The 26,874-nt window shown below is 44.2% G+C and overlaps 1 protein-coding gene across 2 annotated transcripts in view; it reads left to right on the top strand.

Moving 5' to 3' along the window:
• The window catches only part of lekr1 (leucine, glutamate and lysine rich 1), a 275,682-nt gene extending 252,270 nt beyond the window's left edge, over window positions 1–23,412 (top strand). Inside the window, exons 11-13 of one of the 2 annotated variants that reach the window (XM_038816234.1) lie at window positions 3,897–4,061; window positions 14,128–14,427; window positions 20,335–23,412. In XM_038816234.1, coding sequence (XP_038672162.1) covers window positions 3,897–4,061; window positions 14,128–14,427; window positions 20,335–20,715 — 846 coding nt within the window. In that variant the 3' untranslated portion in view covers window positions 20,716–23,412. The remainder of the gene's footprint in view (window positions 1–3,896; window positions 4,062–14,127; window positions 14,428–20,334) is intronic. The other variant, XM_038816233.1, reaches the window with a different exon arrangement.
• Window positions 23,413–26,874: the final 3,462 nt, after the last annotated feature.

The following is a 26,874-nucleotide window of genomic DNA, read 5'->3' as shown; positions in this document are numbered from 1 at the left end:
CATTGCTCTGCCTTGTCTTTGTATATAAACCTAACTGTGTTTGAATTTGTGTTTAGTTACAGCTCTGCAACTAAGAAAAAAAAAGTGAAAAAGGGGGATGTAGTGATACTCGCCTGAGTGTGTACAGAAGGGGCTGATGGGAAATGGAAGTACCACCAGGGGGCAGCACAGGGACATATAAGAATGACGCCGAAGGCCCGCCCTCGCTCACTTTGGCTGGAGAGACAGTGGAGCAGGACAGGGACGGAAGTTGAGCTCAGGGCTGCGAGTGTGGTCAGGCCTAGTTGCAGAGCATAGAAAAGCAGTATCTTTACAAGTGCTATTCTGTAAGTAAAAGCTAATGAAGTCATTTATTGTGGAGCACAATAAACCATCCTTCAACTGCTGAACGACTTCTAGCATTCATTTAAGAAACATAACAGTGAAAACAGGAAATTAAAAACACCTTTGAGTATGCAGCCATTCCTGTGGTTGACCTGCTGCTATTTGCTGATGCAACACTGTTAATTATTGAGCAGCTTTTTCTTTGTGAAGGGAGGTGGCTCAGGTTTTAGCTGATGATGAATTGATTTGATCATTGCTTGAAATGTGCTGCAGAGTTTGAAACAATGACTGTCTGCATCTTGTTGTTACTCAAATCAGTAACATAGAAACAGTTAAAGTCATACCATAATTGCAGTACTTTTGGTTATTATAGTTTTGGTCAGGATTGTGCATTGGACTGCAACATAGATCAAGCCACATTATAACATTTTACTTTGGAAAAACATTTTGCCTTGGTGATGCAAAATAAAATAGGCTGGATGAGGAACAAGCAAGCTAGCATATGTTAGGAAAATATTTATGCCAGAATTGTAATTGCATAGAGTTTGTCTTGATAGAATGTGATTAAGTGGTATTGTTGAGGCAAGAAGTAACCTAAGACAGAAAATGTTGGAAATGCTTAGCAAGGTCTAACAGTATCTGTGTAGTGAGGAAGGGCGTTAATGCTTTAATTGTGTGACCTTTCATCAGAATTGGGGAAACATCAGAAATGTAATAGGTTTTGTTCAAGTGAAAGTGGGGTGAAGGGCAAGAGAAAGACCAAAAAGGCATGTCTGTGATAGGGTGGAAGGCAGGAGAGATTAAATGACGAAAAAGTGAATGAAAAGAGTTATCAACGGGTGCTGACCGGCATGGCGGGAATCCCGCCGCCACCCGAAAAACGGCGGCAGAGAATAGGGCAGCCGGCATCAGGGTGGCAGGGCGGGATTTGCGCCTCCCCCCCGGGGATTCTACGACCCAACGGGGGGGGGGCGGAGAATCTGTTTAATTATGAAGATGCACAAATTCAAAGATTCGCTGGCTGAAGTGCATCATGTTAAGAGCTAACCTTGTTAATGAGTCTGCAATGCAGTGTGAAGGTTTGGTTTTCTGTGTGATATGACCCCTGCTCTTGCAGTTGCCATTACCTCAGTCACTGAAGGTGGACAGAGATAATGGGCTGGATTCTCCAGTTGCCGATTCCGAAATCGCATTCTGTGACGGGCCGGAGAATCCAAATTCCCGACAGAATTGGGGGCGGCACCGCTTCCGCGATGCGGCCGCTGCAGGCCACCACCGCGCACAGGAGCGGTCACGGACCTGCCAAATCTCCAGGCCATATCGGCAGCTAGAGCTGGGTGCTCTGTGCTCTTCCTGCTAGCCCCCAGCAAAACGGGGAATTGGTGGCCGTTTTGCGCCAGTTTTCCCCAACCGTTCCCACTCCAGCGTGCGGACATAGTCTCCAAATCGGAGAATCTAGCCCAATGTTTTTGCTCCTGTTTGTAATAATTCAGAGATCCAGCGGAAGTCATCACTGTCGAAGGAAGAGACATTAAAGTGCAAAGTGCTAGATATTGAAATAATGGATGTTACAGACAGACCCACATAATATCCCATGAAAATACACAATAGGTGAAGTATTTCAGGCCAGGCTTTAACCACTGCAGAAAAATTGGAGGGATATTGTCAGCAGAGGAACAGGATGAAAGCTGGAACAAAAGAGAAAATGCTGGAAAATCTCAGCAGGTCTGGCAGCATCTATAGGGAGAGAAAAGAGCTAACGTTTCGAGTCTGATGACTCTTTGTCAAAGCTTGGATGAAAGCTGGGCTCTCTCTCTCTCTGTCCCTCTCTCTGTCTTTTGAACCAAGTGTATTAACCATTTTGGAAGCCTATTTTACTAGAAATCTATCAGTGGTGTGATTGTAACGTCTCCTATATCTGTTCGCATTGACAAACCAGCTAATCCAAATTGGTGGCAGCGTTTAAAAATAAACACCTCAAACACACTCACAGAACACTAAACTGAATATTCTTTTAATTTTTTTTGGACTCTAGCTTCCCTTATATCTAGTATCTAGTACCTTCGTGTGTGATGTCACATTTTTATTATTTATTCCCTCCGGTTTAGTGGTTAATAAATTTGCTATTTCTTTGACACAAGAAAACCTTGTTTGATTGGCTCTTTATTCATCATAGCTTAAACAGTTAAATATATTTAGATTCGTAAAAGGCAATCTTCATGAGAAAAACACCCTAAATCGAGATTGAATAGAAGGGAACCAGTTCACTCCTCCTCACCTGGTCAATAAAATCCCTCCTTCCTCAACAGAGATGGACTAGGAGCTGGAGCTGAGGTACTTGCTGCAGCACTGTCTCCGCCTTTTCTTGCTGGTGGCTGGAATCGAGGAAACAGATAATTCGTGATTGACTAGGCTGGCTCCTAACTATAGATAATTCAGTCATTGTCCTCATGTTGTTAATGAATGCTGGATGAAACTTGACTGGCCTGTTGGGGAAGGTCAATCTTGCCTTTCGCGCAGGAACAATTTCTGTCCACACTAGTCATCTCTGCGCCTGATCCTCGTGGGATGTGAGTGCTCTCTGGGTTACCCCCTCTGGTCTAGGCCCTCTTTCGTCAATTATGAGTGAGCTTGTTCTGGATAAAAATAGAACGGATTGACTGTGAACAGGAAGGATGAAATCGCAGTTCAGAAGCATACATGACTGCTGTGTGTGCTTAGCCCTCCCCAATAAGGGATGAAATGCTATTTGTGCAGGATCTAACATGAGATGGTGATCTTAATGCATCTGGCAGACATGCAGTGCCTTTTTCCCATCTGCTGATAGTGTGATATCCTTGTGGACTCTAACCCCCTTAGACCTCCTGTTACTTTATGAGAATGTGAGGTTGGAGTGTGCAGAAGGTTAACTTAGCCTCCGCATCTCGTCACTTCCTTTTCCTGCACTGCAGGGTGGACTTTCCTTGCTTTCCACAGATGGTGACCTCCTCCCAAGCCAATGTGGTTGGATAGTTAGATCTTCTGCTCTCGACCTCGGAAAGAGAATGAACCATCTTTCCTGGAAGAGAATCCCCGGGGCAGCCTTGTTGAAGTATGGAGCAGATGGTTTTGAATGGTTGGCATACTAATTTAGACCTTCAGTACACAACAATTTGCAGTGAGTGAATATCTGTGCCGGTGGTATTTAAATATGGCACATGACCTTCGACCCCATTAGATAACGGAGGACAGACGAATCATTGCCTGCCCTACCATGAGATTTGACAAGCTTCTCACTGACGCATAGTTAATGAGCTGAAAAGCTGAGGATCTGGTGTGAAAATCCGCCCCGCCACCCAGTGGGAATCACATCGATTGTAGCTATGGCAATAATGTTTGGTTTAAAAGAAAGCTAAAGCCTGCTCTTCTAACAGCAACGAAAATTACAAGGAAGGGAGAATATGTGATGATTTGAACTAACTTCCTCCTGTTGAGTAAATATTACATTCCGAGCAAAACAATGGTACTTTTAAGGGGACGGTTACATTGACATGATGTTGAGCAGTAAGTATTGTGCATTGTTTATTCTCCAGATAGATGCGGAACTATCCAAGCAACAAGCACATCACTCCACAGAGCTTAAGGAATTAACACTACGAATGAAGGAAGAAGCAAAGCTTAAAATGGATACTGAGAGACAAAACCAGCAAAAGCTAATAATCAAATACAAAGAAGAGCACAAGACCCTTCAGGCAAAGGTTTCTGATAGATTTAGATCAAAATAGCTTCAAAAATCTTACAACTCTATGCATTTGTACAGAGAGATCAGTGAACATAAGCAATCTAAGTATTCAACATATGCAAGGTTTTAGTTACACAACATATATTCACAGTCTCTTTATTCACATAACATTTTTTTTAAGTATTTCATTTATTTTCCTTTTGGCATTGGGGTTTATTACTAGATCTAGTAAGTTCCGAAACTATGAAATCTATAGACTGCTCTTATTGTCAATGTCGACCTTGATCCATAAATATCATAAAGTTGCTACCTCCTCCTTGCAAATGTAAAATGATAATGAATGAACAAAACTCTGCTGCCATATGTTATGAAATTGATTTTGCTGTGTACAAATAATCCCAAGAAAGTTGCTTATGTTACAGTATGCATAATCACATAGATTTTACTTTTGTTTTTAGACTATTACATGTTTAGCTTCATGAATTATTTTTAGTATTTCATGGAAATGACACCACTACATCATATTTGTATTCCTCAGATTGCCTCCTATAAATACCGCAACATTATTTTAAAAAAGAAAAATTCAGAGAATTAACAATGTTAAAGTAATTTACATCTATATCATTTATCATAGAACAGTACTCCAGTAACAATTAATTGCTTTTATTGAGAACCCAGCTGATGTTAAATGTATTGCAAATCCCAGAAGGGAAACTTGGAGTCCAAGTTCCTAACTGCATTTTATGCAATTTAATACAATGTGAAGATGTGAAGACTTGTGAAGAATGTTAAAGTCCTGTTGTAATAATTTCAAACAAAAGAGTTGTTCATTAAACAGTAAAATACATAACAAGGAAGACAACAAACAAAAATGCACTTAATTACATTGATGGCTATACACAATGGGCACGATTTAACCACCATGTTACACCCAGCTCGGATCTGAGCATGACGGTTAAATAGCAGGAAAGGCCAAAATCCAGATTCACACCAGGCACAAATCAGTTTGCTATCAAACCAGCGCCCCCCCCCATCCACCCAGATATGGCGAGCATATCATTAACGCAAATTTGCATTATTTTCTTCTCATTAGCGAGATTAAAGTCGAATGTAATGGCCTCCTAGGAATTAACCGGTTCCCCAGCGAGAAATCACGCCAGCGTCGTTCAGTACTCCTTTTTCAAATTATGAAGCTGGTGCAATGACTGCTGAGGGGAACTGAGGAGGTGAATAGCCATTTCCATTTTCTGGCATGCAACTCAAGAGCACTGGAGCTGATGCCCCAGTGGGTGCCTAAAGTGTTCCAGGATGGGGGTCGCCCTTGGGTCACATGGGGAGTGGTGAGGGACTTTTCGTCTGTGACGCCTTCAAGCCATCTTTAAATATTGTGAAGACCCATATCAGGCAACAACAGCTGCTGCCTGTCTGTCCTACCAAATGCTTCCAGGACAGATCACTGCTCGTCGTTCTATGCTGAAGGTAACTTTAACCATCTTTGACTGTGAGCAGCCTCTGGCTTCACAGCTGAAGACAATTGCTAATGAAGAATTGGACTTGTTAGTTGTGAGAGCACCTCACAGCTCTCAAGTGGCTTCTCGTGGATACACATGCCATGCCTCAGACGATGATTATTGCATCCCATTTCAATCAAACTTGGAAGAATGAACAGTTTGCCTGAACTCAAGAACCATCAGCACCATAGTGACAGCAACCAACATTCAATTACTGAAGAGCTGGGCTTTACCACTGAGGTAAGTGTGTGGATCAGGGAAGGACTCTTGAGGACTATCTCCCGGCAGGGGTCTGGGGTCTAGGGGCTCCTGCTGTGGCCGGAGTCGAGTATGAAGAGCGAGGTTTTCCAGTACAACTGGCTCGATGGATGACACTCTGAGAGAAGGCGGGACACAGAAAGGTGGGGGAGGCTTGGGGAATTTGAGAGTCCCGTGTGTAAGCCTGAACTGATTGTCTGTCTGTTTCTCTCCTTATCCAATTCCTTACAGATAGAACAATTATGACTGGTTATGTCGGTCCCGCGTTGCTGGTGACAGCTGAGGCAGGCAGACGCCGGAGCAGGTGGCAGCAGCGTCAACACGAGCTGGACGCAGCATCCCATGTGTGGAGTTCAGCCGCACACCCTGAAAACCCGGTCACCCATCAGACCGAGGAGAAACCCAGAGGGGGACGCCAGTGATGGCCCAAGATGTACAGGCATCGTTGATCTTTCGAGGACATGACAGACGGCAAATGTCGCAGGAGACTCCATCTCGACAAAGAGTCAGTCAGGCACCTGTGCCACCTCTTCGAGGACTTGGCACCCCGTGGAGGAGGAGGACACCCGCTTCTAGTGGCCGTGAAAGTCACCACACCCCTGAACCTCTATGCAACGGGATCATTCCAGGACTCAAGTAGGGACTTGTGCAGCAATTCCCAAGATGCAGCCCATAAGTGCATCGGTGAATTCACGGATGCCCCGTATGCCCGGACATAAGACTTTGTCAACTTTGAGTTAGACCAGGCCCAGCAAGATGTCCAGGTTGCATGATTCCCTGCCATCGCCGGGTGCCCCCAGTTGATGGCACGCATGTTGCCTTGCGGCACCGGTGCATTAGAAGATGCCCTTCATTAACAGGAAGAGATTCCACTCCCTGAATGTTCAACTCATGTGCGACCACCACCTAAGGATCATGCATGTATGAGCATGCCTCCCAGAGAGCGTGCATGACAGCTCCACCCTGGGACACTTGGAAATCTCCGGTGTCTTCGAGGATAACGAGTAACGGGTTGGCTCTTGGGGATAAGAGTACCCGCTCAGGTCCTGGCTGATGACCCCAGTGCGAGACCTGAGATCGAGGTGGATAGCCAATATAATAAGGCCCATGCTGCCACCTGTGCTGTCATTGAGCAGTTCTTCACACAACTGAAAGTACGGTTCTGATGCCTGGAGCACTATGGTAGTGCCCTGCAGTACATCCACCAAAGGGTCTCCAGCTTTGTGGTGGTCTACTGTGCCCGCCACAACCTGGCACAGTAGCGGGGCGATATGCTGGAGGAGGAGGGACATTCAGCCTCTTCTGAGGAGGAGGTGGCAGACCAGGAGGATCTGGAGGATGAGCCCGGGGAGGAGTCACCTGGCTCTACCAGTACTGGTGGCTCCACATTGTCTGCACCATGATGTCGACGCCTCAGCAATGCTCCTCGGTGACTGGGCCATGCTCTGCAGTACCTCAGCAATGTCCACCTGCATGAGGCATGTTCCTCAGTAACTGGGGAGGCCCTCAGCCATGATCATCACAGGCTGAGCCATGACTAGGACACCACCACATACGCCAAAGTGGTGCTCCAGATTTTTCACTGCGATTACCGCCCTAGCTTTGTTGGCTTCGGTGCCAAGCATTGATGGCATTATCATCTGTGCCTGAAGCCTTTGGGACTACCCAATTGGCTGGAATATCGCTGGTATCCCCCCCTGAATTTAACAGCTGTGTCCTGTCATCTGCATCAACTCTGGGAAACCTTGCCCAGACGTTCGACATCTGACTGGGACTCAGCTGAATCCTGGGATCCAGTCGACCTCTGACTGCTGACGCCCTTGGATTTCCACCTGATATGTATCCACAACCGTGTGCTGCTCACCAGATTGTGCCCCAGAAGTCTGTTCACTAATTTTGCCACCGAGGTGTGTGCCTCTGTGCTATTGGAAAGTGCGGGTGAATGCTGTGACACTCGATGGTGGTCTCCTCGGACTCTCCTCTGAGGTGGTCTCTTGGGTGGCTGGGGGGGGGAGAGCGAGTCCGGATGGCCCGGCTCCATCAGATAGAGATCTGATGAGACAATGCGTACGACAGCACAGTGGGTAACACTGTTGCTTCACAGCTCCAGGGTCCCAGGATCGATTCCCGGCTTGGATCACTGTCTGTATGGAGTCTGCACGTTCTCCCTGTGTCTGCCTGGGTTTCCTCCGGGTGCTACGGTTTCCTTCCACAAGTCCCAAAAGACGTGCTATTAGGTGAATTGGTTATTCTGAATTCTCCCTCGTGTACCCGAACAGGTGCCAGAATGTGGCTTTTCACAGAGGCTTCATTGAAGTGTTAATGTAAGCCTACCTGTGACAGTGAAGATTATTATTACAATGAACATGTGGTCAGTGAGAGGGAAGGATAATTTTGTCTGACATGAAAAGCTCACTTGAGACAGATCACCTGGGTGAAAGGGCAGTGGACCCTCCCTTCTGTAGCACAGGCAAACCTCCCTGTCAAGTGACTGCTCTCTCCTAGGTCAGCCCATGATTTCCAGTACATATTACTCATCGGGGGTGAAGACTCGAGTCTCTTGTACACCGCCCCCTCCTGGCTGTTTTCTACTAATTTGAGCTGTCTTCTCCTGTGGGGACTAAGAGAGGGCATTGTGAGCTGCATGCAAGATGGGTCAGTGTGTCTATAGCATTTGTGAGCACTACACCTGGACATCAACGGGTTGTGCTGGTGGGTCCCAGGGGGTGCTGAGGAACAAGCACAAAGATCAATTGTGGGGAAGGTGTGAGGAGTCAGCCAGTGAATTGTGGGAGGGGTGGTTGCAAATTTGAGGCATGGTAGGCGGAACTGATGCCTGGAGAGAGGTGGTAACTTACGCTTGTAGCTCGCTGGAGGTCGTTGGTCTCCTTACGACATTATATGGACGTCCTACTGACCATGCTATAATATAGAATTGACAGTGCAGAAGGAGGACATTCGGCCCATCAAGTCTGCACCGGCTCTTGGAAAGAGCACTCCACTTAAGCTCACACATCCACGTAACCCAGTAACCCCACCTAACCTAAGGGCAATTTATCATGGCCAATCCACCTAACCGGCACACCTTTGGACTGTGGGAGGAAATCAGAGCACCCGGAGGAAACTCACGCAGACAAGGGGAGAACGTGCAGACTCCGCACAGGCAGTGACCGAAGTCAGGAATTGAATCTGGGACCCTGGAGCTGTGACGCAACTGTGCCAACCACTGTGCTCTCCTGCCGCCCTACACTAACTACTATGTTGCCGTGCCACTGCCTCCCAGGTATTGCTGACCCTACTGTTGGTCCTCCGACCCCTTCATGGGAACACGTTGTCCCATCTCCCATCGATTACGTCGAGAAGCCTGGCCAGGTCGGCATCGCCAAAGCAAAGAGCAGGTCTGCACTCTACCATGCTTGTGTGTTGACTGAGTGTAACTGATGAGGGAGCATTTAAAAGCAGCTCTCCATTGTTAGCGGTGAGAATCTGATAATCAGACTGCGAGACAGCCAGTAATGATGAGAAGCCTTTGAGGGCTCATTTCCGACACAAAATGACTTTAAATACGGGCTGCAATCTAGCCAATGCAGCGGGGGGAAACACTCTGCCAAACGCGCCAAAATCACACTGAGAAATTTTTTATGTTAAATCGCATCCAATGCCTTTAAATTGACCCAGTTCCAAATCCTCCTATTTTTCTAAACTCAGAGCAAATCCTTCTCAAATGACTCCCTATAGGTTTTAGACTATAAGCAAAAGCCACCAGTAGTTACCCCATTCGGCACTTATATTTCCTGCGGGTCGCTTCTGGCTTAGAATTAAGACAAAACGGCTATTCAAACAAATTTCTCCAGGGACTTGCTGGTTTGAGAGCGAACACAGTTTCCTGCTGTGTATGGCTGTGATCTTGGATCAGCTCTCATTATAGGATGAGTTCTGCCACTGACATTCTGCTTTTCCTATTCATCTTTCAAATCTGAACTACCTGTCTTAGAGGTCCTTCTTAATGACATTTCTTACATGAGCTCATCCAGTTAAGTGCGAAATACACCCTCATCTCTACATCCTATTGTTGTCCATGTCTTTTACGTAAACATCTGTTTATGGTGTTGCTAGGCTAATCCACATCTGCAAGACCTCAGTTCTTTCACCTCAGCTAATCTGTCTTCCTAACCAATTCTCATTTAAAAATAGTTTATCCACTTTTACTCATAACCCCACCAGAACATTTCCAATTATTAGATTCCTAAATTTTCATTTCATCACAACTTCTTAGAAGAACTACAGAAGTTCAGTATTGCTGAAAAAAGAGACATGCAGTTGAAGCTTTTCATCGTGCACTCGTTGGAACAGATGCAAGAACGCCAAATTTCAATTTATGCTAAATGGAAAAATCAATTAGCACCCTTTCCCATGCAGCATAAATTCTTATTCCTTTGAAATTTGGTATTCTTGCATCTGGAACTGCAGTGAATATAATCGTAAACTACTCAATCTCTCTTCATACGTAAGGTCCCGCTATGCCAGGAATCAGTCTGGTGAACCTTTGCTGCACTCCCTCTCTAGGAAGAACATCCTTCCTCAGATAAGAAGACCAAATATTCCAGGTGTGGTCTCACAAAGGCCCTGTTTCATTGCATCAATTATCCCTGCTCCTGTACTCGAATCCTCTCGCTATGAATGCCGACGTACCATGTGCCTTCTTCATCGTCTGATGCACCAGAATGCTCACCTTCAGTGACTGGTGTACGGGAACAGCCAGGTCTCGTTGCACATTCCCCTCTCTCAATTTATAGCCTTTCATATAATAATCTGCCTTCCTGTTTTTGCTACCAAAGTGCATAACCTCATTGATCCAAATTATATTACATCTGCCATGCATTTGCCCACTTACTCAGCTTGTCCAAGTGCTGCTGAAGCATCTTTGCATCCTCCTTAGAGCTCATTCCCCAGCTTTGCGTCATCTACAAGTTTGAAATTTAGTTCCCACGTCTAAATCATGACTATATATTGTGAATAGCGGGGTCCCAGCATCAATCCCTGTGGCACCCCACTAGTCACTGCCTGCCATAAGAAAAAGACTTGTCCATTCCTACTCTTTGTTTCCTGTCTGCCAACCAGTCTTCTGTCAAGCTCAATGCACTACCCCAATCCCTTCAATTTTACACTTCAATTTTACATGCTAATCTCTTATTTAGGATTTTGTTGAAAGCCTTCAGAAAGCCCCAACACAGCATGGTGGAATTCTCCATTGTGAGTCTCCGTTCCTGCTGGCAGCACACCCTACCCAAGTGCTCTGTTGTTAAATCTTTGATAATGGACTCTAGAATTTTCCCTACTACTGAAGTCAGGCTGACTGGTCTATAATTCCCTGTTTTCTCTCCACCTCCCTTTTTAAATAGTGGGTTTACATGAGCTTCCCTCAAATATGTAGGAAACGTTCCAAAGTCTATAGAATCTTGGAAGATGACCACCAATGCATCCACTATTTCTTGGGCCACTTCCTTAAGTACTCTGGGATGTAGATTACCAGGCCCTGGGGATTTATCAGCCGTCAATCTTATCAATTTCCCCAACACCATTTCCCTACCAATACTGATTTATTTCAGTTCCTCCCTCTCGTTAAATCTTGTATTCCCCAGCATTTCTGGTTTGTTATTTGTGTACCCCTTTGTGAAGACGGAACCAAAGTATGTATTTAGTTGGTCAGCCAGTTCTTTGTTCCCCATTATAAATTCCCCGGTCTGACTATAAGGGACCTACAGGGTTAATTCTCCCTGGTTGCTGGTTTAGCACAGTGGGCTAAGACAGCTGGCTTGTAATGCAGAACAATGTTAGCAGTGCGGTTTCAATTCCAGTACCGGCCTCCCCGAACAGGCGCCGGAATGTGGCGACTAGGGGCTTTTCACAGTAACTTCATTGAAGCCTACTTGTGACAATAAGTGATGATTATTATTATTTATTAATTCAGTAATTGCAATGGAAATAAGATATATTCTGAAGACCTTTGGGTTACGAATATAATATCAAGATGTTAAAGTTTGTAAAGTGTAGCAATTATGCCAGTCTGATTCTGGATGCATCAGAAGTTGAATGCTTCAATGGCACAAGAGTTTTTTCTCAAAGGTCTTTCCTAAAATACTAATATACTGACATGTTACTGCCTAGTGGAAACCCTTAAAATGTATCTGCCACGTTGACAGGATTTTCTAGTGCTATCAACAATATGGAGTTCCCCTATGTATGATAAAACAGATTGATTGGAAATAGTGAGGGCCACAAATTTGGAATGGCCAGACACAACTCCACATCTCAGGATTCTGAAAATTATGGATAAAGGCTGGAAAGTAGATTTCCTAACCTGTAGATTAGTTCCTGTTGTCCCTGATGGAGAATGAATCTTTATTCCCCAATGTTCTATGGAGATCTGTGTACAGATTGTTGGATTCAATCTTCAGATTTGAAATTAGTCTCATCAATGCCATAATCTTTGATTGTAAAGTCAAACGCTTAGAAAGTCTTGCTATGATTACAGTACTAACAAATATAGTTCTCTCATGTAGCACGGTTTTTTAAGCTGCATGTTAAAGAAAATAAATTGCATTTATATAGAAGCTGTGATGACCCCCAACTTCCCAAAACACTTTATGTTTTGTAATGTAAGAAATGCTCAATAAAGTTGCAGGTGCTCATCCAATCATCCATGAATTACGTACGAATATCCGAATAAGGAGAAGGAGCAGGCCGCTCGGCCCCTCGAGCCTGTCCTGCCATTCAATAAGATCATGGCTGACCTGATTATAATTTCAACCCCACATTTCTGCCTACCCCCGAGAAGCTTTTACCCCTTTGTTGATCAAGAATTTAGTGAACTCTGCCTTAAAAATGTTCAAATACTTTGTTTCCACTGCCTTTTGAGGAAGAAAGTTCCAGAGACTTGAGACCCTCTGAGAGAAAACATTTCTCCTCATCTCTGTCTTAAATGAGTGACCCTTTATTTTTAAACAGTAACCCCTCGTTCTAGATTCTCTGACAAGAGGAAACATCTTTTCCACATCCACCCTGTCAATACCCCTCAGAATCTTAAAGATTTCAGTCAAATTTCCACTTACCCTTTGAAACTCTAGTGGATATAAATCTAATCTCTCTAACCTTTCATCATAAGACAACGCGCTCATTTCTGGTATTAGTCTAGTAAACCTTCTCTAACGCATTTACATTGTTCCTTAAATAAGGTGACCAATATTGTACGCAATAGTCCAGATGTGGTCTCACCAATGCCCTGTACAGCTGACGCATAACCTCCCTACTTTTGTAATCAACTCCCCTCACAATGAACAATAACATTCAATTAGCTTTTCTAATTATTTGCTGTACCTGCGTTCTAGCATTTTGTAAAGCATGCACTAGGACACCCAGATCCCTCTGCACCTCAGAGGTCTTCAATCTCTCACCATTTAGATAACAATCTTTTTTTATTCTTCATGCCAAAATGGACAATATCACATTTACCCACATTATACTCCCTTTGCCATATTTCTGTCCCCTCAATTAACCTATGTATGTCCCTTTGATTAAATGTCATAGTAAATCGGAGCACGTGAAATATTCTACTCATACAATGGATAACAGTAGTTAAAATGATGAAAGCCCAAAACCTGTGTATAAAGTGGAACAGAAGAGCATCACTGCGAGTTGTAATAAAATATGGATAATGCCCATATATACTGAATATGAAGCAACTCATTGTGTGCCAGAGTTTCAGACATATTTTGGAAATTTAGGACCAAAAGAGTGCATGGAATATGTAAAAGTTCTCAGACTCATCAAGCTCATTTCCTCCACAATTGACATGCAATTGTTTTCTCCTGGGCTCTATCCAACCCACTCCTTTCGCATAATAGTCATTTCTAGATTTTCCCCTAATGCTTGAGAAGCTCTACAGTGGCAGCAAAAGTTGGAAATCGTACTTTGAGAACTCCTTCTTTACAAATATGTTAAAAATAACAAATAAATGGTAAAATAATTTCAATAGTAAAGTACAGCTTTTCTTTTCCTTGTAGTGCTCATTTTGTGATAAAGTTTAATACTATGACCACGATGCCTAGCAGGAAGTTAGAATTACATATCCTGAATAAAACACAGTTGTTGATCATCAGCATTTCATTTTCAGAATGAAAATTATTGTAACTGTCTTCCTCCAAATTTTGTGAATTGGTGGATAGTAAGATCCAAATATAGGAAAACAGGGTATTTAAATTCATCTCAACTAGTTTTCTATATGGATAACATTTTTGGATGTTTTTTTGTTAGATTTCTGACTTAATTAGTGATGCCACAAAAGCATTACAGTTGGAAGTCAGCAGAATGAAAAAAAGTCTTCAAGATACCCAAAACCAGCTAATGGAGAAAGAGCGTTCCAAAAATGATGAAATCTGTAATCTGGAAAAGGTAATCTCTCAGCACGAGATGCTGTTAAAACAAGAACAGAACAAAGTGGAATCCATGACTGAGGAACTGAGAATCGGAATACAGCAAAAATCAATAGAGATAAGAGAAGCACAGCATGAGGTACAGCACCTAAACGATGAGCTGGACCAGGCCAAAAAAGAGGTACATAGTGATATGCTTATTACAAAGGCCTAATCCGTAACATTTTTCAAGTGAACATGAAATTCCTCTATTTTGCTCACAGATGCCTCAACAAGTGGCTGCATTATGTAGCGGAGCTGTATGGACCAGGAAGGTTCCAGGTTTGAACTCTTGTGTGCTTGGTTCCTATTGCTAATCAATGGAAGTGCCATATGTCACATGAAGACAATAAGAATGTTCTTATTCATGACACAAAGTCTCTTTATCCCATCACACCTCTTTAGTTCTTAAGAAGCCTTCATGAAATGCATGGGCCTATGTCCTAAGCATTTGGTTTGATATTGGTTGAAGAAGGCGGCTTTGTGGCACAATAGTTCATGTCAGGGAGGTTGGAATTTGGAGCAGAACCAAGTTCTAGCAGGGTTTCACCCAGTCCAGCTTTATTGGAAATACCAACATTTTCAAATGTAGGTCGATAATATCAATGAATGGACATATTATTATCCTTTGGGAATTATTTCATTTGGAAAATTGTCATCATTTGTGCCATTAGCACTGGATTGCAGAGATGCCTATTCCACAAATGCAAAACAAAACAGGTCTTGAAACATCTGTGGAGCAATAGCAGGCTTACATTTATCATTCCTGTGATGAAGGCCACATACCTGAAACTTTAACTCTGGATAAAATTTCACACAGCTCGAGTGGATGAGAGTCAGATGCAGAAATGCGTGAGAAGGTATTGGATGAGTTTTGTGATGCCATCGCACACTCGAACGATATTTCGGTTGACAGTTGCAAATGTGAATCGGACACCTGCCCACCGACAATTAGAAAGCTTATTTAAAGGATTAGACCGCCAATTGTTACCCGTGCAGATTTTAGGTTGGCGCACGGGCAACATGGGCAGGTGGCCCATCTGCTTTTGCCATTTTGTCATCCAAGGATGGAATAAAAAGATGCAGGAGCAAAGGCAGGCAATGTTGGTTGAATTTGAGAGTTTGATGTGGACTTCAACTGGAGTATTGTGAACATTTTCCCTGCTTTTTTGAGGTTTGTGTATCTTGTTTGGAGTTTTCAGGACATCTCAGTCTTGTGACATCTCTCTGAGATGTCACAAGATGCCCAGCAGAGCAGAGCTACTGATCAGCTGTTCTGGGGAAATTTGCATACGTGCAGTGCGGTCAGCCTAACTTGAAGGTGAACCTGCGAAGGAGACCCAAGGAGTTTGAGTGAAGGCAAGCATCCAGTAGAGGGCAGCAGAGCAGAGCTACTGATCAGCTGTTCTGGGGAAATTTGCATACGTGCAGTGCGGTCAGCCTAACTTGAAGGTGAACCTGCGAAGGAGACCCAAGGAGTTTAAGTGAAGGAAAGCATCCAGTAGAGGGCAGCAGAGCAGAGCTACTGATCAGCTGTTCTGGGGAAATTTGCATACGTGCAGTGCGGTCAGCCTAATTTGAAGGTGGTTTGTGGAGGGGCTGTTGTCAAGTGACAGTTAAACCCGAAACACTTTGTCAGTGTTTCCCACCCTACCTCCTCCTCTAACCAAAAAAAAAAACCACGGTTGTTGGGAAGCGGAAGCAGCGGCCTGACGTGAAGGTGAGTGAGTGCCTTTAAATTTGCTTACCTTTCAGCGGGAGCAGGGTTTGAGGGAATATCAGGTAAGTTCTTCCCTTCTTTTTCTTGTTTTTTTTAAAAATCTAGAGGTGATGTCAGGGAAGGCAGTACAATGCTCCTCCTGCAGAATGTTTGAGGTGAGGGACGCCGTCAGTGTCCCTGCTGATTTCATCTGTGGAAAGTGCACCCAACTCCAGCTCCTCAAAAACCGTGTTAGGGACCTGGAGCTTGAGCTGGATGAACTTCGGATCATTCAGGAGGCAGAGGGGGTCATAGATAGGAGCTTCAGGGAAGTAGTTACACCAAAGACTGGAGATAGATGGGTAACTGTAAGAGGGATTGGGAAGAAGCAGTCAGTGCAGGGACCCCCTGCGGTCGTTCCCCTGAGTAACAAGTATACCGTTTTGGATACTTGTGGGGGGGGGGGACTTACCAGGGGTAAGCCATGTGGTACGGGCCTCTGGCACGGAGTCTGTCCCTGTTGCTCAGAAGGGAAGGGGGGAAAGGAGTAGAACATTAGTAATTGGGGACTCAATAGTCAGGGGCACAGATAGGAGATTTTGAGGGAGCGAGAGAGACTCATGTTTGGTATGTTGCCTCCCAGGTGCAAGGGTACGTGATGTCTCGGATCGTGTTTTCCGGGTCCTTAAGGGGAGGGGGAACAGCCCCAAGTCGTAGTCCACATTGGCACTAACGACATAGGTAGGAAAGAGGACAAGGATGTCAGTCAGGCCTTTAGGGAGCTAGGATGGAAGCTCAGAGCGAGAACAAACAGAGTTGTTATCTCTGGGTTGTTGCCCGTGTCACGTGATAGTGAGATGAGGAATAGGGAGAGAGAGCAATTAAACACGTGGCTACAGGGATGGTGCAGGCGGGATTCAGATTTCTGGATAACTGGGGCTCTTTCTGGGGAAGGTGGGACCTCTATAGACAGGATGGTCTACATCTGAACCTGAGGGGCACCAATATCCTGGGGGGGAGATTTGTTAGTGCTCTTTGGGGGGGTTTAAACTAATTCAGCAGGGGCATGGGAACCTGGATTGTAGTTTTGGGGTACGGGAGATTGAGAGTACAGAGGTCAGGAGCAAAGATTTGACTTCGCAGGAGGGAGCCAGTGTTCAGGTAGGTGGTTTGAAGTGTGTCTACTTCAATGCCAGGAGTATACGAAATAAGGTAGGGGAACTGGCAGCATGGGTTGGTACCTGGGACTTCGATGTTGTGGCCATTTCAGAGACATGGATAGAGCAGGGACAGGAATGGTTGTTGCAGGTTCCGGGGTTTAGGTGTTTTAGTAAGCTCAGAGAAGGGGGCAAAAGAGGGGGAGGTGTGGCTCTGCTAGTCAAGGACAGTATTACGGTGGCGGAAAGGATGCTAGATGGGGACTCTTCTTCCGAGGTAGTATGGGCTGAGGTTAGAAACAGGAAAGGAGAGGTCACCCTGTTGGGAGTTTTCTATAGGCCACCTAATAGTTCTAGAGATGTAGAGGAAAGGATGGCGAAGATGATTCTGGAAACGAGCGAAAGTAACAGGGTAGTTGTTATGGGAGACTTTAACTTTCCAAATATTGACTGGAAAAGATATAGTTCGAGTACATTAGATGGGTCGTTCTTTGTACAATGTGTGCAGGAGGGTTTCCTGACACAATATGTTGACAGGCCAACAAGAGGCGAGGCCACATTGGATTTGGTTTTGGGTAATGAACCAGGCCAGGTGTTAGATCTGGAGGTAGGTGAGCACTTTGGAAACAGTGACCACAATTCGGTGACCTTTACGTTAGTGATGGAAAGGGATAAGTATACCCCGCAAGGCAAGAGTTATAGCTGGGGGAAGGGCAATTATGATGCATTAGACATGACTTAGGATGTGTAGGTTGGAGAAGTAGGCTGCAAGGGTTGGGCACACTGGATATGTGGAGCTTGTTCAAGGAACAGCTATTGCATGTTCTTGATAAGTAAGTACCAGTCAGGCAGGGAGGAAGGGGTCGAGCGAGGGAACCGTGGTTTACCAAAGAAGTGGAATCTCTTGTTAAGAGGAAGAAGGAGGCCCATGTGAAGATGAGGCGTGAAGTTTCAGTTGGGGCGCTTGATAGTTACAAAGAAGCGAGGAAGGATCTAAAGAGAGAGCTAAGACGAGCAAGGAGGGGACATGAGAAGTCTTTGGCAGGTAGGATCAAGGAAAACCCAAAAGCTTTCTATAGGTATGTCAGGAATAAAAGAATGACTAGGGTAAGAGTAGGGCCAGTCAAGGACAGTGGTGGGAAGTTGTGTGTGGAGGCTGAGGAGATAAGCGAGATACTAAATGAATAATTTTTGTCAGTATTCACTCAGGAAAAAGATAATATTGTGGAGGAGAATGCTGAGACCCAGGCTATTAGAATAGATGGCATTGAGGTGCGTAGGGAAGAAGTGTTGGCAATTCTGGACAAGGTGAAAATAGATAAGTCCCCGGGGCCTGATGGGATTTATCCTAGGATTCTCTGGGAAGCCAAGGAAGAGATTGCTGAGCCTTTGGCTTTGATTTTTAGATCATCGTTGGCTACAGGAATAGTGCCAGAGGACTGGAGGATAGCAAATGTGGTCCCTTTGTTCAAGAAGGGGAGTAGAGATAACCCCGGTAACTATAGGCCGGTGAGCCTAACGTCTGTGGTGGGTAAAGTCTTGGAGAGGATTATAAAAGATACGATTTATAATCATCTAGATAGGAATAATATGATTAGGGATAGTCAGCATGGTTTTGTGAAGGGTAGGGTCACAAACCTTATCGAGTTCTTTGAGAAGGTGACTGAACAGGTAGACGAGGGTAGAGCAGTTGATGTGGTGTATATGGATTTCAGTAAAGCGTTTGATAAGGTTCCCCACGGTCGGCTATTGCAGAAAATATGGAGGCTGGGGATTGAGGGTGATTTAGAAATGTGGATCAGAAATTGGCTAGTTGAAAGAAGACAGAGAGTGGTAGTTGATGGGAAATGTTCAGAATGGAGTTCAGTTACGAGTGGCGTACCACAAGGATCTGTTCTGGGGCCGTTGCTGTTTGTCATTTTTATAAATGATCTAGAGGAGGGCGCAGAAGGATGGGTGAGTAAATTTGCAGACGACACTAAAGTCGGTGGAGTTGAAGACAGTGCGGAAGGATGTTGCAGGTTACAGAGGGATAGATAAGCTGCAGAGCTGGGCTGAGAGGTGGAGTTTAATGTGGAGAAGTGTGAGGTGATTCACTTTGGAAAGAATAACAGGAATGCGGAATATTTGGCTAATGGTAAAATTCTTGGTAGTGTGGATGAGCAGAGGGATCTCGGTGTCCATGTACATAGATCCCTGAAAGTTTCCACCCAGGTTGATAGGGTTGTGAAGAAGGCCTATGGTGTGTTGGCCTTTATTGGTAGAGGGATTGAGCTCCGGGGCCATGAGGTCATGTTGCAGTTGTACAAAACTCTAGTACGGCCGCATTTGGAGTATTGCGTACAGTTCTGGTCACCTCATTATAGGAAGGACGTGGAAGCTTTGGAACGGGTGCAGAGGAGATTTACCAGGATGTTGCCTGGTATGGAGGGAAAATCTTATGAGGAAAGGCTGATGGACTTGAGGTTGTTTTCGTTAGAGAGAAGAAGGTTAAGAGGTGACTTAATAGAGGCATACAAAATGATCAGAGGGTTAGATAGGGTGGACAGCGAGAGCCTTCTCCCACGGATGGAGGTGGCTAGCACGAGGGGACATAGCCTTAAATTGAGGGGTAATAGATATAGGACAGAGGTCAGAGGTGGGATTTTTACGCAAAGAGTGGTGAGGCCGTGGAATTCCCTACCTGCAACAGTAGTGAATTCGCCAACATTGAGGGCATTTAAAAGTTTATTGGATAAGCATATGGATGATAAGGGCATAGTGTAGGTTAGATGGCCTTTAGTTTTTTTCCATGTCGGTGCAACATCGAGGGCCGAAGGGCCTGTACTGCGCTGTATCATTCTATGTTCTATGTTCCATTTCCAGCCCTTTGACACCCTCAGTGCATGGGTCAGCTTTTTTTGTATCTCTGCAGATGGGTCTTCTCTATTCAGCAGGGACCACCTCCTCTGAGGAGGAAGACAGGAGCCAAAGATAGAGGAAGCCAGGTGGTCACAGGCATCACCTCAGAGGAAAGGCACAGCTGATTTGAGAAGTGTTATTGGTTATTTGGTTCACTTCAGTGGTATTCTTTTCTTGATGTCTTTTGCAGCTTTCACAATATACCTTTTTGCAATTCAGTGTACCCAGCTCTGTGTAATTTACACATATATTCTGGAAACAAAATAATGACTTAATATGTTCCCACTTGCAGAATACCTTTCTTGAAGAAACTGTGCGCAGGGAATGTGAGGAACGCTATGAACTCACTGAGGCTCTTAGCCAGACCCGAGAACAGTTGATGGAATTAAAGAGACTGAATAGAGAACCTCCACATTCTCACCGTTCAGTTAGTCAAGGAAGTCTCAGCTCTTCCTCCTCACCAGCAGGGTGCCAGATACACAAGATGCAAAGAAGCCTCTCTAACAACAGCAGGACTAAACTCAGTGGCATGCATGGGCTCCCAATGAATGCCTCAAACAATGCTGGATCCACTGCTTTACCGGCCATACCAATACTGCATACACCAAAGGGGAGAATGTCATCTGTGGGTGAAATCAAACAGAGAATTGCAGCTGCTGTAAGAAGAAAATAGGCTGCTCACAAATTCAGGAAGGTGCTGTTTGACACAAAACTCAACCTAATTGGACAATTTATAGATGTATTATATATATTCTAACCAACTCAAACCGTGTTGCTGTAATTTATCCATGCAAATCCATCCATTTACAAAGGTCCCATGTGTTTTCAGTCAAGAATTGTGCTGTTTCACAAAAATATTAACTTTTTTAATACAGCTAAACGTGGTTTCACACCTAATGATGGTGACAAAATAGGAAATGTTTACTGACAACGAAAATTACCTTAAGTGTAATTTATGTAAGACTTGCATAGAATGTTCCGCATAGAAATAGACCACTCAGCTCAACTGGTTCATGTGAATGCTTATGCTCGACATGAACCTCCTCCCACCTCTCTTCATCTGATTACATCAGCATAGTCTTCTGTTTCTTTCTCCCTTATGCATTTAGCTAGCTTCCCCTAAAATACATGTGCTTAACTCAACCACTTGTAGTAGCTTGTCCCATGTTTCATCCACTCTGTGGGATTTCTCGCTGGCGGGATCAGAATACCTTTAGTCAAGGAACTGTGCGCAGGGAATGTGAGGAATGCTTTGAACCCACTGAGGTTCTTAGCCAGGCCCGACAACAGCTGATGGAATTAAAGAGACTGAGTAGAGAACTTCCACATTATCACCGTTCAGTTAGTCAAGGAAATCTCAGCTCTTCCTCCTCGCCAGTGGGGAACCAGACACACAAGATGCAAAGAAGCCTCTCTAACAACAGCAGGACTAAACTCAGTGGGTTCCCTGGTGGCACGGCCGGAGAGCACAGCAAATGGTCATTGACTTCGGTGGAACTGGAAGATCCTGCCGGCAGCTAATGGCAAGCTGCCTCTTCCGCAAAGAACCCTGCCACAGGAGGGCTGAAAAATCCCAGCCCATGTGTAAAGTAATATCTCCTGAATTCCCAATTGGATTTATTCAGAACTATTTTATAGAGTTTGTCTGTCCCTCAAAAGGAAACACCTTCTCTGTGTCTATCAAATTCTATGTTCCTACCCTATCAAACACTTTTGTCACCTTAAGGACAAATACACCTCTCAGTTCTCTTTTTTTAAAGCGCCCCAGCTTGTTCAATCTTTCCTAATAGGTATAACCTCACAATTTTGTTACTTTTGTAAATCTTTCTTGTGGCTCTAATCGTTTTTATAATATGGGATCTGTGCATACATAAGTGCTTTCTCACCAGTGATCTATATAAATTTAACATAACCTCTCTGCTTTCCCAATGTGTTGCTGCTTTTGGTGATTTCTGTATCTGCACATCTAGACCCCTTTGCTACTCCTTTAAGATTTTTGTTTTGCAAGGAGTATGTGGGCTTGTTCTTCCATAAAATGCACCATCTCATCCTTACCTTTATTCAGATTTGACAAATACACATGCATTCTGCAACTTTATTTGCAGCTAATTGTGTGTTGTCACAATCCTCCTCAGTGTACCCCACAATTTGGCATTGTCCTCAAATTTTGAAATGGATTCCAATTCCCATGTAACTGATGAACAGCATTGGCCCCAGCATTGATCCTTGCGAAACATCACTTCTCATTCTTTATCAGTCTGGAATATCAACTCTTAACCTCCTTTTTGAGTCAGTTAGCTATCCATTCTGTTTGTCCCATTTCTGTATATGCTCTGACCGTAGTCATGGAACTATTATACAGAATGTCATTGAAGGCCTTTTGCCAATCCAAACATATTGGGCTGGATTCTCCGCCGGCGGAATGCTCCGTTTTGCCGGCAGCCTGGGCTTTCCTGACGACGTGGGGCTGCCCCACAATGGGAAACCCCATTGACCGGCCAGCGTAATGGAGCATCCCGCCGATGGGGTGAAGCAGAAATGTGGCGGGGCGGAGCATCCCGCTCATTACATCTGTTGCATTAGCCTTGTCTCCTCTTTCTATTATTACTTCATATAATTCAATACGGTTGATTAAGCATGTCCTTCCCTTTTGAAATCCATGCTGACTATTTTGAAATCCATGCTGATTGTATTTTTGGTTTCTAGATGTTTTCCTAATATATATTTGAGTAAATATTCTGTTATCATAATCAGCGCCAACATTAAGCAAACTGGTCTATAGTTCCTTGGACATGTTACGTCTTCCTTTTTAAAAATAGGAGTCATATTCTAACTGCTTCCCAGTTCTCTGGAATTATAGAATCTGCTATCTCTTCCCTGATTTTTACTGGCCATGAATGCAATCGATCCAGGATTTTTATCCTCACTATATTTCATTAGATTATTAATTGTCTCCTACCTTTCTATCCTGAATCTCGTTATAATTTTTGACATCTTCTTCAATGCCCTTATATCTTTTTTTAAGCTCTTAATTTAGAAGTACTTGGGAACTAGAATAAATAGTGCTAAATGTTCAATTTTTCTTTGTCAAATTGAATCAAAATTGGATGAATTGATCTTTCAAAGTAGTCAAGTAAACTAGATATTCCAGCTTTAGTTAAAATGGTTTATGCTAAAAGTGTAATGATGAATATTATGACATTGGATTTGATAAATTGATAGAAGCAGAGTATTTTTTTAACAGTCTTTCAATAAAATTAAAATAAATGTAGTGTTGCAGGTTTTATTTTGGTGCACAAAGAATATCAATACAATTCTCAAATTGCTGTAAAATCATATCATTTAACAGCTCTAGTTAATAAAAAAAATATGAGGCCAGTAGAAGCCAAATATTGCTTTGTCAAATGGATTTCTGGAATATCAAAAACAAAATTCAGAGAACCCAAAAACTTTGTTAAGAAAAACATTTACTTCAAACTTTGGCTCCTTTGTGCCTGGCCTCTTGATGCTATGATTGACATTTTGGCTGAAAAATGGCACCTGCACCTGTGCTGGACATAATTTCAACGAAACCATTGGCATACATGTAACACTGATTTGAAGCCAGCACTACCATTTTGGATGCCAATACTTCAACTAGCACAATTTCTTAAACAAGCACAGTTGAACAGGCATTCAACAGAAAGGACCACCCATCTATGTAAAGGGATTGTGAACTTTTTTCATGTTAGCTGCTGATTGATTTTTGCTGTGATTGCTGGAGTGTTTGGTGGTTTCTAATGTTATTTAAGGTTGCTAAGGTCTACAGGGGAGGGGTGGCACATACTGAAGGACTTTTTCCTGACTTCAAGGATTCTGCTCAAGCACTTGTTCACAGCTGGGTGCAATAGTATGCATTCCCTTTGGATTGCTGTATGATAGGGAGAATTAACAGGCGACATTGAGAAGAACATGCTTCTGGAAGAAGGAGGAGGGAGAAAAGAACTCTCAGCAGGAGGGATACATTTGTGCAGGGTGTTCAGGGAGCAATTCTCCTACCTCCATTTCAACAAAGAACATGGTGTCAGATATCAGTAAGGACATCTGTCATCTGCTGCAACCAGAGCTGCAATTCCAAGCTTAGTAGGAACAGCATGTTAATGGGTATGAAGGTGACAACGCCATGAACCTTTATGCATTGGTCTGCCTCCAGGCTGGAGCAGATGCAAATTGCACTCGATCAATTGGACTCGAGACACGATTAAGATCCAAACTGTGGCTTTAATCAGCTAGTTGTTAACCCGGTGGTCGACTACAGAGTAAGGCCGACCGCCGGGAGTTCTGGGTACTTATACCCTGCCTCGGAGGCGGGGTCTACTTGCCTCTTGACCAATTGGTGAGCAGTCACATTCTAGTCCCAGCCAATTGGACGAGAGGCACATGACCAGTCAGAGCCAATGGGAAACCCATGCTCTGCACCAATGGCAGTGCTCACATTCATCACATTCACTCCTTGTGGAGAAAGAAGGCGGGGGGGGGGGGGAGGTGGTGTGTGTAAGTGGAAGAGGGGGAGGGGGGTTCGAGGACTGGTGGTATCAGCAGCGAAAATCGAGAACGGTGGGCTGTCCACTGGCTCGTGGCAAAAAAGAACAATACTACTACTAGTACTTAAGGTGCAACAGAATAACGCCATGAACCTTTATGCATTGGTCTGCCTCCAGGCTGGAACAGATGAAAATTGCAAAATCTCCCATCCATAATTGAGATTATTGAGGCTCCATATTCCAAGAAAACTTGACTGCAATTGATTCTCTCATGCGAGAGAGAAACAATTGGATTGAACACATGGGATTGGGAGGATTTCAGAATTCCTAATGTTTCAAGATGCCACTGATTGCACACATTACTTTGCAGGCACTACATGCCAACTTTGATATGTACCACAACCAAAAGGGATTCCAGTCCCTCAATATCCAGGTGGGTGAAACCATGTGCAGCATAACATGCAAGCCAATGCCTGGTATCCTGGTAGCAGTCACAATGTCTTTATTCTACAGCAGTCTGCTGTGCCATCTGCGTTTGAGTCACCACGACAAACATACACACAAGGGAAGGGTGACCACTTTCTGACTGGGCTTAACTCATTCAACTGTGATACCAGCAAATGCAATCCAAATTCCCCCCATTCACCGATTATGCAATATCTTACCTTCCTCTGTTGCTGATCATCACAGTGTCCATTTGACCATAAAGTTGAAATAAAAGCCATCATAAAAAAACATGTCAAATAAAATGTGTTAATCAAACCATACTGGTATTACATGCAAACATGAACTAACTACTCTTATGTGTCCCCTTAGTGCCTGTCTTCATTGTGCCTACTTGTCTTCGTGCAGTGCTACCCTCAGTGGCTGAAGCATGAATGCTGCTGAATTTCAGAAGGGGAGTCTGCAGATGCCCTTGCAGGACAACCTATAGTGAAGGCCTTGCTGTGGACTGCATCATCTCGGTGAGGGCAGCAGCAGTCCTAACCTCATTAAACCGTAGCCCACCCTAACCTTTGGACACTAAGGGCAAATTAGCATGGCCAAATTACCTAACCTGTCCACCTTTGGACTGTGAGAGAAAACCGCAGCAGTCCAAAGATGTGCGGGTTAGGTGGATTGGCCATGATAAATTGCCCGTAGTGTCCTAAAAAAAACGTAAGGTTAAGGGGGGATTGTTGGGTTACAGGTATAGGGTGGATACGTGGGTTTGAGTAGGGTGATCATTGCTCGGCACAATATCGAGGGCCGAAGGGCCTGTTCTGTGGTGTACTATTCTATGTTCTAAGGCTGGCTGGCTGAGAGGCAATGACATATTGGCAGTGGTGGGAGGACAAATGCTGTCATCCTAAGAGAGGATAGTAGGTTCTGGCTCCACAAAGCCGCTGTTAATTCCCTGAGATAATGCTTCAGCATTAATCTGCTGGAGGACAGATTGAAATCATCGAATCCTTACAGTGCAGAATGAGGCCATTCAGCCCATGGAGTCTGCACCGACCCTCCGGAAGAGCACCTTACCTACCCACTCCTCCGCCCTAACCTCATTAAACCGTAGCCCACCCTAACCTTTGGACACTAATGGCAAATTAGCATGGCCAAAGTACCTAACCTGTCCACCTTTGGACTGTGAGAGAAAACCAGAGCACCTAGAGGAAACCCACGCAGACACGGAGAGAAAGTGCAAATTCCACTCAGACAGTGACCCAAGATTGGAGTTGAACCAGGGTCCCTGGTGACTCCTGGCTTGTCTAAATTGCTGTACTGCCCTGGCATCCTGCAGGTTCCGTTGAGTGCTGGCATCTGCAGCTTTCATGGCAGAAATCTTTGTGTGGCAGCAAGCTGAGCTTACATTGCAGAAGTCTGAACTTTCACTGCATTACCTAGATGTTGGATGGTTTCTGTTTGTGCTTCATTAGAAGGTGAGATATTAACTAGTTACATCATGGTTGGGTAAGCATTTATTCTCATGGCCACCACTTCTAAGCTGAAAGGATGGGCCCAAAGCTCTTTGCAAAGCCCTTTGTTCAACTGGTACTGAACTCCTTCATAGTCCTTGGCATGACTACAGGCTTTCTGATAGGCTAATCAATGCAGCAAGCATTTGTTGTTCATACCCATTAGCCTCCTCCTATAATAATAATATTTATTACTGTCACAAGTAGGTTTACATTAACACTGCAATGAAGTTACTGTGAAAAGCCCCAGCCACACTTTGGCGCCTGTTTGGCTACACAGAGGGAGAATTCAGAATGTCCAAATCACCTAACGGCACATCTTTCGGGATTTGTGGGAGGAAACCGGAGCAGCTT

The sequence above is a fragment of the Scyliorhinus canicula genome, chromosome 13 (assembly GCF_902713615.1).
Source record: "Scyliorhinus canicula chromosome 13, sScyCan1.1, whole genome shotgun sequence".
Classification (NCBI taxonomy): domain Eukaryota; kingdom Metazoa; phylum Chordata; class Chondrichthyes; order Carcharhiniformes; family Scyliorhinidae; genus Scyliorhinus; species Scyliorhinus canicula.
Note: the sequence above shows the minus strand (reverse complement) of the source record. Positions and strands in the feature narration are given on the sequence as shown.